General features: G+C 40.5%; 1 protein-coding gene across 11 annotated transcripts in view; it reads left to right on the top strand.

The window, feature by feature from the left end:
* The window catches only part of CASP8 (caspase 8), a 38,510-nt gene extending 22,777 nt beyond the window's left edge, over positions 1–15,733 (top strand). For 10 of the 11 annotated variants that reach the window (XM_067741010.1, XM_067741011.1, XM_067741012.1 and 7 more), the window contains 7 exons: positions 2,059–2,164; positions 3,018–3,156; positions 3,267–3,311; positions 8,926–9,011; positions 10,619–10,760; positions 12,876–13,377; positions 14,521–15,733. In XM_067741010.1, the coding sequence (XP_067597111.1) occupies positions 2,059–2,164; positions 3,018–3,156; positions 3,267–3,311; positions 8,926–9,011; positions 10,619–10,760; positions 12,876–13,377; positions 14,521–14,656 (1,156 nt within the window). In that variant the 3' untranslated portion in view covers positions 14,657–15,733. The remainder of the gene's footprint in view (positions 1–2,058; positions 2,165–3,017; positions 3,157–3,266; positions 3,312–8,925; positions 9,012–10,618; positions 10,761–12,875; positions 13,378–14,520) is intronic. The other variant, XM_067741014.1, reaches the window with a different exon arrangement.
* Positions 15,734–15,832: the final 99 nt, after the last annotated feature.

Below are 15,832 nucleotides of genomic sequence, written 5' to 3'. Positions count from 1 at the left end.
AAGGGTCAGCACAAGTAAAATCTCCTGCTTGTTCATCATTGTTGAATATCAAGTAAGAAAAAAAAATGCTAGTGTGGCCACTTCCCATTTATAAGATATTTAAAATTTCAAATTATCATTGCTACCTATAAAATTAGTACCTTATAAACTATCCAGCTTTATTTCTGGACAATGATGGTACAAGAAAGCCAGTAGGTTTCAGTAATGAGGAACGTAGAAGGGCAAAATACCTTGTGATAAAGTTAAAAGGGGAGGTAGCTTTTGATTGGACCCAATCTTGGTCAAACTGAGACAGTTTTAGAGAAATACTTCTAGGGTAGAGATTCCATGAGAAGAAGGATGAAGCAGGTGATAATACTGAGTAACTTCTGTTTCTACACTACAGTTGATCATTGAACAACATGGGGGTTAGGGATGTGGACCCTCTGCACAAAAATCCACTTATAACTTACAGTCGATCCTCCATATCTTAGGTTCCACATTTGTGGGTTCGACCAACCGCAGGCTGTGTAGTACTGTATTATGTATTTATTTATTTTTGCGGTACGCGGGCCTCTCACTGTTGTGGCCTCTCCCATTGTGGAGCACAGGCTCCGGACGCGCAGGCTTAGTGGCCATGGCTCACGGACCCAGCCACTCCGCAGCATGTGGGATCTTCCCGGACCGGGGCACAAACCCGCGTCCCCTGCATCGGCAGGCGGACTCTCAACCACTGCGCCACCAGGGAAGCCCTGTATTACGTATTTATTGAAAAAAATCTGTACATAAGTGGACCCGCGCACTTCAAACCTGTGTTGCTCAAGGGTCAACCATGTTTTTATTTTTAGAATTTTAATTTTCTAATTTACTTTTGAAGTTAACATGTTTTTGTATTAAAGTTATTTTCCTTTGCACCATCATAGTAAAAGGTTTGCCGACTTATAAAACTTTCCTTTGTTCATTCAACAAGCATATCGCAAGAGCCTATCATAATTTAGGAAATAATAATGCCTGTCATGTTTGAACACTTAGTGTGTTGCCAAAGGTTGGTTTAAGTGCTTCAGGTAAACTTACTCATGTAATCCTCAACACCTCCCAGAGGGGTAAATAGAGTATTATCTACAATCTACAGATGAGGGGGAAAGATTGTGTAACATGTCTAAAGCCACACAGCTCGTGGATGGTGGATCCAAGGTTCCAGCACCAGGAGTCTGGGTCCCCTGCACTTAAGCACTATATCTCATGACCCTCTAGGCTTATGGAAACCAAAAGGGCACTGATCCCATTCTCAGGGAACTTGGACAGCTTCATAAACAGACAGTTACGTGTGTTACTCTTCTGGCGATGCACAGGCAGGTACAGCGGGGTGAATACAGCCTTGAGGACAGTCAGGCAGTGCTTGAGCTGTTAGTGGATGAGTGGTTGTCTGCAGACGGACAAAGGGATAGGGGTGGGAGGAGGCCCAGCATAACAGGGTCAGGGGCAGGGCAGCTGGGTGTGTTTGGAGAGGAGATGGGGGGACAGCAGTAAGGAGCATCCAGAGATGAGGAGACAGGCTGGGCTCAGTTCACAAAAACCTGTACTCCAGAAGGAGGTGTTTGGCCTTCCTACTGAAGGTAGCGGCTGGGAGAAGCCTGTACTCCAGAAGGAGGTGTTTGGCCTTCCTACTGAAGGTAGTGCCTGGGAGAACATTGACTAGTTTTAATTGAGGAATTCCATCTGATTTGCATTTTGAAAAGCATGATATCCAAAATCAAAGCTTTTTTTCTATTGCAACAAGATCTTGATTTTATAGCGAAGGACAAAGGAAAAACACAATTCATTTAACTGGAATTAACTGAAAGTCAAAGTTGGAGAACTTTAAATTCTGTTAAGAGTGGGATAGTCGGGCATGAGCCATTTGTCTTCAGTGTCACTACACCAGCCTCTTTCCAAAGACTCAACTCGTAAATCATGTCATTATCTGGCTTTATTTTAAAGGGAGGCCGTAGGAATCAAGTCCACTGTGACTCGGATGGGAAATCGGTTGGGAAATCATTTAAGAAAATATTTCTAAAGTGTTTCTGTTTCCCACTTCAGGGTCATGCTTTTTCAGATTTCAGAAGATATGACCAAACAGGAATTGAAGGACTTCAAGTTTTTTTTGAGCGAGAAGATCGCCAGATATAAGCTGGATGATGACATGGTAAGACCTGGTGTCTGACCGAGGTTTAGTCCTGAGGGTGAGTCAGCCAGTGGGGATTTCTGAGACTAAAGAGAGCGCTTGTCAGTAAAAGCAACATGAATTCTCACTTTTTAACTGGGGAGAAGAAGAATGCTGTCAGGCATGAGTGCTGTAGATATGATGCCTCTGTATACTGTGAAGTGCTGCTCACATTAATTACCAGGAACAAGGCAGAGTGAGGAGCAAGGGGAGAAGGCTGGTGTGGAGGCACAGGCAATGTGGCGACCTTGCAGAGCCAGGAGAGACGGTGGTGGGCCTGAGATCGTTTCCCCACTTCTGCAGTCTCTGAAACAACCTGGGACCTGGAACTCTGTGTGTGTGTGTGTGTGTGTGTGTGTTGTGATGTAATGTTGTATGTGTGTGTGCTTGTCTGTGTGTGTATGTGTTATGGGGACACTCAGCCTGGAGATGATCAGGTGGCAGAGGGAATGGAGGGTGTGAGGCAGTCCCCAGGGCTGTTGCCATAGGGACCAGGCTGTCACATCTCAGCCATGCACTCAGGCTGCTTCACTGTCTTCACATAAAGGTGTCCACAGACAGTTTCAGCACAGGGCCTGGGCCTGGGGACTAGGTGACATCTGATGTGACTTCTCCTGTGTCTTCTTATTTCTATCTTTCTGGGCCAGAAATCATGAATTGCCTCCCTAATAATCTACTGATTGGCTTTATAAGGCCAGGATGTCCTCTCAGGAGGGTTGGCTTGGGAAGCTAGGGTGGGTGCTTAGTTTGGAGAGAGTGGAAGCAAAACAAAAAGTTAATCTAAAAGCCAATATGGCTCCATCTAATCTTCCAACTTGATTTCTCCTCCCTCTAGACCTTGCTTGATATTTTCATAGAGATGGAGAAGAGGGTCATGCTAGGGGAAAGATACTTGGACACCCTGAAAAGAATCTGTGAGCAAATCAACAAGAGCTTGCTGAAGAAAATCAACGATTATGAAGAACTAAGCAGAGGTATAAATAACCTGAGAGCTGTGGATCAGCAAAATGTAGTCTTAAATGGACAGACTCCTCTATGTCACAGCAGTTTCTAATCAAATATGTGTGTTTCTTTTTAAATTCAGAGCAAGGAATGAGCCTTGGAAGAGGTCCAGATGAATTTTCAAACGGTAATACTTGCAGATATGTTTTCGAGGTTTATTTAGTTAATTTACTTCCTGATAGCCTCATTGCCTCCTCTCCACAACCTTCTACCACATCCGCATTTTGTTTTTAATAGGGGTAGAGTTGTTTTACAATGTTGTGTTAGTTTCAGTGAATTGAAGTAGAGTTCCCCGTGCTATAGAGCAGGTTCTCATTAGTTATCTATTTCCTACCTATTAGTATATATATATGTCAGTCCCAATCTCCCAATTCTTTCCACCCCCCGTTTTCCCCCTTGGTGTCCATACGTTTGTTCTCTATGTCTGTGTCTCTACTTCTGCCTTGCAAACCAATTCATCTGTATCATTTTTTCTAGATTCCACATATGTGTGTTAAATATATGATATTTGTTTTTCTCTTTCTGACTTACTTCACTCTGTATGACAGTCTCTAGGTCCATCCACGTCTCTGCAAATTTCATTCCTTTTTGTAGGCTGAGTAATATTCCATTGTATATATGTACCACTTCTTCTTTACCCATTTGTCTGTTGATGGGCATTGACATTAGTTCCATGACCTGGCTATCGTAAATAGTGCTGCAATGAATATCAAGGTGCATGTGTCTTTTTTTAAAATAAAATTTATTTATTTATTTTTGGCTGTGTTGGATCTTTGTTGCTGCACATGGGCTTTCTCTAGCTGTGGCGAGTAGGGGCTACTCTTCTATTTCATTTGTTTCTGCTCTAATCTTTATAATTTCTTTCCTTCTACTAATTTTGGGTTGTTTTTTTTTTGTTGTTGTTGTTCTTCTTTCTCTAGTTCCTTTAGGTGTAAGGTTAGATTGTTTATTTGAGATTTCTCTTGTTTCTTGAGGTAGGATTGTATTGCTATAAAGTTCCCTCTTAGAACTGCTTTTGCTGCATCCCATAGGTTTTGGGCCATCGTGTTTTTTTGTCATTTATCTCTAGGTATTTTTTAATTTCCTCTTTGATTTCTTCAGTGATCTCTTGGTTATTTAGTAGCATATTGTTTAGCCTCCATGTGTTTGTGTTTTTTATAGGTTTTTTCCTCTAATTGATTTCTAATTTCATAGCATTGTGATTGGAAAAGATGCTTGATATGATTTCAATTTTCTTAAACTTACCAAGCCTTGATTTGTGACCCAAGATATGATCTATCCTGGAGAATGTTCCATGTGCACTTGAGAAGAAAGTGTAATCTGCTGTTTTCAGATGGAATGTCCTGTAAATATCAATTAAATCTATCTGGTCTATTTTGTCATTTAAAGCTTGTGTTTCCTTATTTATTTTCTGTCTGGATGATCTGTTAAGTGAGGTGTTAAAGTCCCCCACCTTTATTGTGTTACTGTTGATTTCCCCTTTTTATAGCTGTTAGCATTTGCCTTATGTATTGAGGTGCTCCTATCTTGGGTGCATATATATTTATAATTGTTATATCTTCTTCCTGGATTGATCCCTTGATCACTATGTAGTTTCCTTCTTTGTGTCTTGTAACATTCTTTATTTTAAAGTCTATTTTATCTGTTATGAGTATTGCTACCCCAGCTTTCTTTTGATTTCCATTTGCATGGAATATCTTTTTCTATCACTTCACTTTCTGTATGTGTCCTTAAGTCTGAAGTGGGTCTCTAGTAGACAGCATATATACAGGTCTTGTTTTTGTATCCATTCAGCGAGCCTGTGTCTTTTGGTTGGAACATTTAATCCATTCACATTTAAGGTAATTATGAATATGTACGTCCCTATTACCGTTTTCTTAATTGTTTTGAGTTTGTTTTTGTAGGTCTTTTTCTTCTCGTGTTTCCCGCGTAGAGAAGTTCCTTTGGTATTTGTTGTAGAGCTGGTTTTGTTGTACTAAATTCTCTTACATTTTGCTTGTCTGTAAATCTTTTGATTTTTCCATCAATTCTGAATGAGATCCTTGCTGGGTAGAGTAATCTTGGCTGTAGCTTTTTCCCTTTCATCACTTTAAATATATTCGGCCCTTCCCTGTTGCCTGTGGAGTTTCTGCTGAAAAATCAGCTCATAACCTTACAGGGATTCCCTTGTATGTTATTTGTTGCTCTTCCCTTGCTGCTTTTAATATTTTTTCTTTTTTTTTAAAGATTTTTTATTTATTTATTTATTTTTATTTTTGGCTGTGTTGGCTCTTAGTTGTGGCACACAGGATCTTCATTGAGGCATGCAGAATCTTTCACTGCAGCATGCAGATTCTCGTTGTGGTGTGCGGGCTTCTGTGTAGTTGTGGTGTGTGGGTTTTCTCTCTCTAGCTGTAGTGCACAGGCTCCAGGGTGCATGGGCTCTGTAGTTGTGGCATGCAGGTTCCAGAGCACACGGGCTCTGTAATTTGTGGCACACGGGCTCTAGTTGAGGCATGTGAGCTCAGTAGTTGTGGCACATGGGCTTAGTTGCCTTGCGGCATGTGGGATCTTAGTTCCATGACCAAGGATCGAACCCACGTCCCCTGCATTGTAAGGCAGATTCTTTACCACTGGACCACAAGGGAAGTTGCTAATATTTTTTCTTTGTATTTAATTTTTGATAGTTTGATTAATATGTGTCTTGGTGTGTTTCTCTTTGGGTTTATCTTGTATGGGACTCTCTGTGCTTCCTGGGCTCCATTGACTATTTCCTTTCCCATATTAGGGAAGTTTTCAACTATAATCTCTTCAAATGTTTTCTCAGGCCCTTTCTCTTTCTCTTCTTCTTCTGGGACCCCTATAATTCGAATGTTGGCGCGTTTAATGTTGTCCCAGTGGTCTCTGAGACTGTCCTCAATTCTTTTCATTCTTTTTTGTTTATTCTGCTCTGCAGCAGTTATTTCCACCATTCTGTCTTCCAGCTCACTTCTCCATTCTTCTGCCTCAGTTATTCTATTGATTCCTTCTAGAGTATTTTTAATTTCAGTTATTGTGTTGTTCATCACTGTTTGTTTGCTCTTTAGTTCTTCTAGGTCCTTGTTAAACATTTCTTGTATTCTCTCCATTCTATTGCCAAGATTTTGGATCATCTTTACTATCATTACTCTGAATTCTTTTTCAGGTAGACTTCCTATTTCCTCTTCATTTGTTTGGTCTTGTGGGTTTTTACCTTGCTCCTTCATCTGCAGCATATTTCTCTGTGTTCTCATTTTGTTTAACTTACTGTGTTTGGGGTCTCCTTTCTGCAGGCTGCAGGGTCATAGTTCCTCTTACTTCTGGCATCTGCCCCCAGTGGGTGGGGTTGGTCCAGTGCCTTGTGTAGGCTTCCTGGTGGGGGGACTGGTGCCTGCATTCTGGTGGGTGGAGCTGGATCTTGTTCCTCTGGTGGGCAGGGCCGCCTCCAGTGGTGTGTTTTGGGGTGTCTGTGAGCGTAGTATGACTTTAGTCAGCCTGTCTGACTAAAGGCTGGGGTTTAGACTAATGGGTGGGGTTGCATTCCTGTCTTGCTAGTTGTTTGTTGTGAGGCATACAGCACTGGAGCTTGCTGGCCCTTGGGTGGAGCTGGGTCTTACTGTTGAGATGGAGACCTCTGGGAGAACTCTCGCTGATTAATATTCCCTGGGGCCAGGAGTTCTCTGGTGGTCCAACATCCTGGACTCAGCTCTCCCACCTCAGAGGCTCAGGCCCAACACCTGGCTGGAGCATCAAGACCCTGCAAGCCACATGGTGTGGAAGAAAAGAAAAAAAAAAAAGAACAGACAAACAAAACCCCAAGTTGAATGGTAAAAGCAAAACAAAAAACCAATCAAAAGCAGAAAGCAATCTAAAAAAAGGCAAAGAAAGCATAAAACACACAAAAGAGATAAAAAAACATAAAAACATAAGAAAGGTGAAAACAAAAGGAAAAAATACAAAACAACAAAAAAGTAAAAATTGAAAAATATAAAATATAGTTAAAAAGAAGATAAAAACAAAGGAAAAAAGAAAAACAAGGAAAAAGCACGATATAATGACAAAGTAAAGTAGAAAGAGGAAAAAAAATAGAGTAAAAAATATATTACAAATAAAAGTATAAAAAGAAAAGAAAAAGTACATAAAAATTAAAAGAATAATAAAAAACAATAGAACAAAGTGAAAAAAATAATAGTAATATTAATATTTTCCTGTGGCCTCACCTGTCAGTGTCCTTGCTCCCACAGTGAAGTGCAGCCAATCCCTGCCTGCCTGGGAAGTCCTCCAGTACTTCTAGGTGGGTCTCTGGACCTGCTGTGGGCTATGTACGGCCAGCTCAGACTCTGACCTGGCCCAACTCTGGCGTGTACTTGCCCCCAAAGTCCACAGTTGCCCCCAAAGTCCACAGTTGCCCCCAAAGTCCACAGCCTCAACTGCAGGAACACTCATTGTCTATTCAGATATTCCACAGATGCAGGGTTTACCAAGCTGATTGCAGGGATTTAACCCTCTGCTCCTGTGGCTGCACAGAGAGATTTCCCTTTCTCTTCTTTGGTCCCACTGCCCCTGGAGTTCAACTTTGGTTTTGGTGCCGTCTGTGCATGTGGGCCACCCTCAGGCATCTGTTCCCCACCCAGGCAAGAGGGGGCAAAAGCAGCGGCTGATTAGGGCTCACTTGCTCACCCAGGCTGGGGAGAGGGAGGGCTACAGCAGTCACAATCGTGACCACTTCTCCATCTTTTTTTTTCATTTTGTTTTATTTATTTATTTATTTATTGGAGTATAGTTGTTTTACAATGTTGTGTTAGCTTCTACTGTACAATGAAGTGGAGTTCCCTGTGCTATCTAGCAGGTTCTCATTAGTTTTCTATTTTCTACATATTAGTGTATATATGTCAATCCCAATCTCCCAATTCATCCCACCCCCACTTTCCCTGCTTGGTGTCCATACGTTTGCTCTCTACGTCTAAGTCTCTATTTCTGCCTCGCAAACTGGTTCATCTGTACCATTTTTGTAGATTCCACATATATGCGTTAATATACGATATTTATTTTTCTCTTTCTGACTTACTTCACTCTGTATGCAGATGACATTTGCATGTTAATGGACCTGTTCTCCTAATAGCACTGGCTACTTTTCACCTTCTCTGCACATTGGAAGATATAAAAGGCATTGTCAAAAGACAAAGACCCTGCAGCCCCAGGCCAGCATGTTTGAAATAGGGGCAGAGTTAGTTAGTGATAAGATTTTCCCTTATTCTGTGAACTGCAAGGATATTATGTTCAAGGTGGTCTGTGAATTTTCTTTTTTTTTCTTTATTTTATTTTTTTAACAAATCCTGACTTTATTTTTTAAAAAATTATTCTATTTATTTTTAAATTAAAAAAATTTTTGGCTGCATTGGGTCTTCTTTTCTGTGCATGGGCTTTCTCTAGTTGCAGCAAGTGGGGGCTACTCTTCGTTGTGGTGTGTGGGCTTCTCACTGTGGTGGCTTCTCTTGTTGCAGAGCATGGGCTCTAGGCATGCGGGCTTCAGTAGTTGTGGCACACAGGCTTAGTTGCTCCACGGCATGTGGGATCTTCTCAGACCAAGACTCGAACCCATGTCCCTTGCATTGGCAGGAGGATCCTTAACCACTTAGCCACCAGGGAAGTCCTGTGAATTTTCATTTTAAAAGGGACTTTATGTTGTCCTGGGTGCTACATCTTTCCTCACCAAAGCACCTTCCCTGCCTGTGTCATTCCAGATGTGTCACAATTGTTCATAAGTGGGGGCTCCTTTGAAATGCTGGCCATGTCGGACTCTCCAGGAGAAAAGGACAGTGAGTCACAGGTACGGGGAAATTCCCATTCCTTTTCTCCTTTGTGCTGCAGATTCTAGTTATTGTGTTCCTGAGGTTTTTTTTAGCTTCCAGATAAACTAATAAGGGACAGAAACTTATTGAAAATGTTGAGAACTGTAGAAAAAAATTCACAAAAGCACAAGTTTAAAATGTGACTTTTAAACTTTGAATTTTGAAAAGGTTTCCCATGTGTTAAATTTCTATTTTAAAAGCGAAGATGTTGGAATAGTTGGAGGGTAGAGGGGTGGGGAGCCTCCAACCTGATCCTTTCAGCAGCTGCATCAGCCTAAATGGGAGAGGGCTTTGGGAGAAGAGTCAGCAGGATTAGAAAAAGCAAAGTCTTCTTTTAGCTCGGCATTTCAAAACAGTTTCTCCTTTGCGATTAGGGGTAAGCAGCACATGCTAACGATCTAGTTGTCTCTATGATCTCATCCCAATGAGCTGGCCCAAGAATTGCCTTTCTAGATATCACTTCTGTTTCTGTAACTTTCAGCAATTTACCACATTGTGGCTCAGCAGCCCATTCACTCTTCCTTGTGGTGGGAAACAGAGGAAACCCTGTATGCCTAACGTCTAGTGGGAGACTTGAAATTAAGCTTAGGAGAGACCGTTTGTTAGTGGATTCCTGAGCAAGTTACCAGACCTCTCTCAGTCTGAACATCAAGGATTAACTGAAGTCATGTGGCGCTTTGTAAACAGTAAAAGCACTCTGCATGCTTTTATCCCCACCCGTCAGCTAATGACACTGAGTGCAAGAGAGATTCGTTAACTTGTCCAAAGTCTTCAGGTTATTAAGTAGTAGAGCCAGGAATTTGGCCCCCTAGTCTGGGGCCCTTTTCTCCACCTTGAGGAACTGCATGGATTTTCCAATCAATGCTAAATATCTCAGCACTGAAACAACCCCAGGGAAGTCAGGAGGTCACAGGGTCACCTCTGATTGATACTGTCAAGTAGTAGAGTCTGGATACTGTAACCTGTAGCACAGCCAAGACCTGCGTGCCTAGCACATCTGTCTCCTCGAGTCACTTTGGTCCTGAGATCCAGATTAAGTCAACAGCTTGAAAAATCCTGGGACCATGCTATGCTGTGTGATGGGCAGGCCCTCACCTGTTAGCCCAGAAGCATGGATGAGTTGAGCAGAGAGCTGAGGGAATCACAAGGTCTCAAAGGGGCAGCCCAGAGACAGCACCAAGACAGTCATTCATCCAGGAACTCCTGATTGAGCTCTCACAAATTAATAATAATCCTAGTCCCTGGCACAGATGTTCACTGCCTTGAGCAGAAATGAGAATAAATAATACCAGTACAATGTGGTGACAACACTATTAATATAAGTGCAAATGCTCAGGACGCCCAAGTATTGGGACACTGACTTTCCACACTAACTGTGGGGAAGAAGTCTGCGATCCTTGTCGGGGGATGAGTGGAAACTAGTTCCTTAGGGGAGCAGTGCCAAGTTGGGGTGGGGCTATGGAAAGTGCACTTGCATCCCAGTTTGGCTTAGGTGACGCCTAACCTCTTACTAGGGAGTTGTTTGTTCACGTCTCAAGTGTTTGATCCACAGAGTCAGCTCCTGGGCTGGATTTTTGTTTTCCAGACATCGAACACAGTTTACCGAATGAAAAGCAAACCTCGGGGATACTGTTTGATCTTTAACAATTATGATTTTAGCATAGCAAGGAAGGATGTGCCCAAACTTCACAGCATGAAGGATAGGAATGGAACAAACTTGGATGCAGGTACAGTAGAACCCAAAAGAGAAATGAAATATTTCTGATATCTATGTTTTTGTCAGAAGGGGAGAACAAAAGCTGTATCAACAGGGCCACGTGTTTCAAAAAGATGGTTATAACCGTATTTCCCTGTGGAGGTGAACAACATTCTTACATACTTGTTAGTTTTCTGCTTTTGTTTTTTTTTAATTAATTTTAAAAATCAAAGCAATGTATATATAAAGATAAAATATCAAATCTTACTAAAAAGCTTATAAAAAGCAACAATAAACTTTGTTTTTAATTCCACTAGATGAATAGAGCCTCTATAGAGTGTATTAGGTGTTGGGTGGAAAACATTGCTTTGGTATCAAGACCATTTACGGAAGTTGTGTTTATAAAAGTTGGGCTGTGAGTACAGCAGAAATTGAGTCCTTAACAGAAATAGCATTTTCAAATGTTAAACTAAACAGAAAGTCTTTGGCTCAGCCTTTTTCGGCTAAGATTGAGAGCTTACAAGTTAAATGAAAAATAATTTGCATCATGTGAACATAGAAATGGCTACAACTAAAAGCAATAAAAGAAAGAATTCAACCCAACCATTGTGATATTAAGAATTTTTACTTGATCAAAGAATTTTTGAAAATGGTGTTTATGAGTCATAACATCAGGTAATTACTTATTTTTTAAATAAAGTAGTTTAGAAAATAAGATAGGTTGATTTTAATCATCAGGACTCTGTGAATGGTTTCTGTTAACATTTGTTTATTCAAGCAAATCTATTCTAAGGTTTTAAAAAGCCACAGAACTTAAGTTCACTGACTACGTCACTCATCATCGTATATCTTGGTATTGAAGAAAAGGTTTCAGGCTTTCGATTTTCATTTACTTAATATTTACCATGAAAACATTTTTTATTAAAATGGCCTTGATTGTATTTCTGATCAAGGGTATAAAGTAGCAGTATGTAGGATGAATAAGTTTAGCAATCTACTGTACAGCATGATGGCAATAGTTGATAATGCTGTATTGAACATGAGAAGTATGCAAAGAGACTATATTCCAGGTGTTCTCATCACACACACACACACACACACACACACACACACACACACACACACATGCAAACAAAAGGTAACTGAGTGAGGAGATAAATTATTAGCTTAACTGTAGTAATCATTTCACTATTCATATCATCATGTTGTACACCTTAAATATATGCTATTTTTATCTAAAATAATCAGACAGGCAGCCTGAAAAATGCTGAAAGACTTTGACTAGATCAATTAGAGCATTTGGGGGAAACTAATGTTAAGCATGTAGAAAACAAAGCAGTGAAAAAAAATAATGCTATTGCTAATTCCAGGAAAGACAAAAAGCTTAATAAGAAAGGAAGCATAATCAAAGAATATTATGTTTACATAGTATTAGTAATACATATATTTCTATTGCTTCAACTAAACCTTGTAAATGTATAAGAGCACCAAGCACTCATCACCCACAATAGGAACTCAATACAAAAGTCTAAAATTTATAAATGAATAAATAGAAATGAGCCCAAATTCATTACAAAATGGAGGCTAATACCAAAAAAAAAAAAATAGCTAAAAGTTGAAAGTGGCTTCCTTCATAGAAATGGCTGGACAGAACATGACTGGGTAAAAGGAAGGAGTAGAGGGGGGTAGCTTTTTTGTAAAGCTTTTTTTGTAGCTTTTTAGTTCTACTTGACTTTTAAAACATTCATATCTCGTATTTTGATGAACAATTTTGAGAGGGTTCAGGATAAAATAAGTATGGATCTTTTATTAAAAATTTGTTTTTGCTTTTTTTCTGATTATGTAAGTATTAGTTACTTTTTAGATTGGTTAGGTAGTAAGCCTAAATAATAGCTTGTAGACTAGTTGAGAAAAGACAACAGGCCAACAATAGCAGTCTCCCCTTTCTCTTTTGCCTCAGGGCTGGGAAATATTTTCAGCTAGTGGCAGTAAACATTAGAAGTCTATGGAATCCAGCCACTAATATAGAGGGTCTTGTTTTTAAGTTCTGGTTCAGATTCTTATCTGATCAATGTTCTCTCTAGTCCTGGGTTGTGGTCTGGGAATTCTTGCGGTGTAATATGACTTTTCTTGTTTCACTTTTCAGAGGCTTTGAGAAAGACCTTTAGTGAGCTTCATTTTGAGATAGTGCATTACAAAGACTACACTGCGAAGAAAATCTGTGAGGTTCTGAAATCCTACCAAAGCATGGACCACAATAACAAGGACTGCTTCATCTGCTGCATCCTCTCCCATGGAGACAAAGGCATCATCTATGGCTCCGATGGGCAGGAAGCCCCCATCTATGAGCTGACCTCTTACTTCACTGGTTCAAAGTGCCCTTCCCTTCTTGGCAAACCCAAAATCTTTTTTATTCAGGCTTGTCAAGGGTATAACTACCAGAGAGGTATAGCTGTTGAAACTGACTCAGAACAGAAGGAAACCTATTTAGAAGTGGATTCATCGCTTCAGAAGAGATATATCCCAGATGAGGCTGACTTTCTGCTGGGGATGGCCACCGTGGACAACTATGTTTCCTACCGAAGCCCCATGGAGGGGACCTGGTATATCCAGTCACTTTGCCAGAGCCTGAGAGAAAGGTGTCCTAGGTAATTTTTGCTTATTCAACACTTCATTCATCTTTAAATGTCTAGCTGTGGATCATATAACTGTAATTCTCAGGTCAGTTGCAGAGTGGGAAAGAGGGCAAGTTTACTGATGGAAAAAACTGAAATACTTACTGAGGAGTTTCTTTTATTTAGCACCTCAAAGGACAATCAGCATATCGTAGAGTGGGAAAGATGGCAAAGTCATATAGTTTATCTCTGTCTTTAGGCAGAAATATGACTGAACCCACTCAACTAGTTTGGAATTTCCATGTTTAACATCCTCCAACCCTGTCAAAAGTTCTATAATAGCTGACCAACCTCGGACCCTCTTGTGGGAGATAAGTGCTAAAGATCAGAAACTTTTTCTATTCCCACAAATTTGCTTTGAAGCCCACAAAATGTGGGAAAATAACTTTCCCTCATTTATTATCTTATGTTTCCTTTATTTAAATGATGGTTTTGTACGGCACAGTTCACCAAATGCACACACAACCAGCAGATAAATAGCAAGGAATCCTCTGTAGGTTGCTTCTAGTTCTGTGTCTCATTATGTTTTAAGTGTATGAAGAGCAAGAATTTCCCATGGCAGATGAAGGACTGAACCATAACACCCACACTACATTTTCATTTTGTAACTTAGACCACGAATCCTGCGAGGTTCCAAGGGGTTAGCTACAGAAGTGAATAAACAGGTTGCCCAACTAAACTGATAAGAGAAGCTGGTGAGAAAGCAGTGGGGTGGCTGCAGGAGACTTTCAATTTCCACTTGCCTAAAGTTTGATGCGGCCACAGATAAATCCACAGAAGCAATGCCAGTTTGAGGCAGAGGATGTTGGGGGGGGGGGCGTTGAGGCGATTGGGGGTAAGTGACACATACATGGAGCAGAGTGAGGTGCAAATAGGTCAGGAGGCAAAGAAACCAAATCTGATGTTGACAGTGAAGTTTGTGATGGTCATAAGATATTAAGCTCTGAGACAACTTCTTTACCTAGAAAGCTGTGGTAGGTCTTGGTTTAACATCTTGTTATTTCAAATGCCTGTTGTTTTGAGGGACATAACTGTCACTAATCACAGCAGATGATAGGGTTTACCAGTTGATTTTTCCCCCCATAGATGGTCACAAGGTTATGTTATGTTTTTCAGGGGTGAAGATATTCTCTCCATCCTTACCAATGTGAACTTTGAAGTAAGCAATAAGGATGACAAGAAAAATATGGGCAAACAGATGCCACAACCTACTTTCACACTGAGGAAAAAACTCTTCTTTCCCCTTAATTGATGCTATTGTTTAGTTGCATAACTAAACAGTAATTAAAATGCTGCTATTTTATTCTTTCTTTCTTTTTTTTTCTTGATAGCTGGAAGTCAAGAGAATGGGAATCAGGACAATATAATTTTCATGCAAATTCAATCTAAATCTCTGGCTTTGCAATAGCTAGACAGTCATAGCTGTAGGCATGATTTTAATTGTATCTTTAATTTGATGAGAAGGTTTAAAAATGAACTTGTAGTAGATACAAAAAGTATAGTAAGTTTAAAAGAAATGTCAAAGATCACTGAGGGGGATATTTGTGATCTGATCTGGCTAAAAAAAACCCTCATGTGTTGAGGTTGAGGGTATAATGCTCCCACATCCAGCCTGATTGCTGGTGGTGAGTGTGACAAACTATCCCAGAAACATGTGAGTTTCTTCTCCTGCGCCATGAGCTGACTTTGCTTTTCAGTGGTGAAAGACACCACTGTTTAGACTTAGATTTCAAAAACCTAAGCATGATTTTCCTTGTTTTTATTACTCATAAGTACAGTATTCAGCTCACTTTTAAGAGGAATGATGTTAATTGGATATTGGGCTTCCCTGGTGGCGCAGTGGTTGAGAATCTGCCTGCCAATGCAAGGGACACGGGTTCGAACCCTGGTCTGGGAAGATCCCAAATGCCGCGGAGCAACTAGGCCCGTGAGCCACAACTACTGAGCCTGCGCGTCTGGAGCTTGTGCTCCACAACAAGAGAGGCCGCAACCATGAGAGGCCCGCGCACCGCAATGAAGAGTGGCCCCTGCTTGCTGCAACTAGAGAAAGCCCTTGCACAGAAACGAAGACCCAACACAGCCAAAAATAAAGAAAGAAAGAAAGAAGAAAGAAAGAAAGAAAGAAAGAAGCTTTCATTAAAAAAAAATTAATAAACAGAAACCTCTGTTAAATAGAGTAGGGAAACCAGAAGTTTATTTTAGATCTGTTGCTTATTATTTTGTCCATTCCCTCTGCTGAAGCAATCACCATGTTTTTTTGATACCCTTACCTTAAAATACAACTCTTGGCTCATGTGACTTTTCTAGCAATAAAATTTATTATTCTTTATTCAATAAAATTTATTCAATAAAATGTATACTTAGCCCTGGGGCAGAGCTAGGCTTAAGTGTATTTGGGGGACAGGGGAACCTGCCAGCAGAGCCCCAG

Source organism: Pseudorca crassidens, chromosome 6 (genome assembly GCF_039906515.1).
Source record: "Pseudorca crassidens isolate mPseCra1 chromosome 6, mPseCra1.hap1, whole genome shotgun sequence".
Taxonomy (NCBI): Eukaryota; Metazoa; Chordata; class Mammalia; order Artiodactyla; family Delphinidae; genus Pseudorca; species Pseudorca crassidens.
The sequence above is the reverse complement of the archived record's forward strand: the minus strand, read 5'-3'. Positions and strand labels throughout refer to the sequence as shown.